This window comes from Pterocles gutturalis, unplaced genomic scaffold (genome assembly GCF_000699245.1).
Source record: "Pterocles gutturalis isolate BGI_N339 unplaced genomic scaffold, ASM69924v1 scaffold5535, whole genome shotgun sequence".
Taxonomy (NCBI): Eukaryota; Metazoa; Chordata; class Aves; order Pterocliformes; family Pteroclidae; genus Pterocles; species Pterocles gutturalis.
In genome coordinates this window covers 100,159-101,153 of record NW_010145737.1, presented here as the reverse complement: position 1 = coordinate 101,153, position 995 = coordinate 100,159, and the positions used below count along the sequence as shown (strand labels likewise).

At 32.9% G+C, this 995-nt stretch overlaps 1 protein-coding gene across 1 annotated transcript in view; it reads left to right on the top strand.

Annotated features, from left to right (window-relative positions):
• Positions 1–424: 424 nt before the first annotated feature.
• Positions 425–995, top strand: part of LOC104470521 (transcription factor SOX-5-like) — a 94,157-nt gene continuing 93,586 nt past the window's right edge. The window contains exon 1 of the mRNA XM_010085475.1: positions 425–429. Within this exon, the coding sequence (XP_010083777.1) occupies positions 428–429 (2 nt within the window). The 5' untranslated portion in view covers positions 425–427. The remainder of the gene's footprint in view (positions 430–995) is intronic.

The window sequence follows — 995 nt, the reverse complement described above, 5'->3', positions numbered from 1 at the left end:
ACATACTTTACTAGCATGATTCGTTTTACCAGGAAACATATAAAAACATATGGATGTATGTGTTTTTGTGTTCCCGTGTTTACTTGCGTTTTTTTTTTTTTTTCATAAAGTGGTAGGCATGATACAAATGGATATGCGAGTGATGGTTGGAGCAAGAGTTTATATAATAATGGTAGAATGATACTGTAAGTTCAGATGTGTATGTGTCAGTGGGTATATTGAAAATTATTTTATAACTGCAATTATATTTGCATTTATTAGAAGCAAATGTACATGCAATTTAAAATCATTATTCTGAATTTACCAGAAGGGAAATTTATTAATTTCCTCGATGGGGGGGAGGTTTGCTTTTTTGTGATTGTACACAAATTCTGGTGAGGGAATGTTTTTGTTAAAAAAAAGAAAAAAAAAGTTTCTTGAGTTTGAAATGTAAGGAAAGAAAGAGAGGGGAAAGGAGAGGAGGGCTTGAAGCTGGATAGCTCTTTCTTTGGTGCTCCCCTTACTGAGCAATGGCATAGTGGAAGAGTAGGAAAAGCTGTGTCATAATTTACAGAGATCTCAATGAAAAGAATGGCTTCTTGTATTGAAATCTGGGTGTCTTTTGGGAGAGAATTATTATTATTAATGTAGATTCTGGTGAAAGTAATTCTATCATTTAAGACTACCAATGACCAAGTGTAAGCTCCCTAAATTGCAAAAGTTTTAATATTAGCTAACTTTTCAGAATGAGACCATGCTCAGATTTCTTTGTAATAAGTAAGTAATTAATAATTGTAATAATTTTAAAGCTTTTTCAACTTGTTGCCTTCATTTCAGTCAATGTCAACAGAAATTAGTTATGCATGTCTGTGTGTGATGTATGGATTCCTTGTAGAATGCAACACAACTCTCCCACTCAGCATCTGGAGACTGGCTGACTTTGTTTCTGTCATTTTCAAATATTAGTTTGTACAGTGAAATTTTGAGGCCTGAAATCTCTAATTATTTTACTAGAT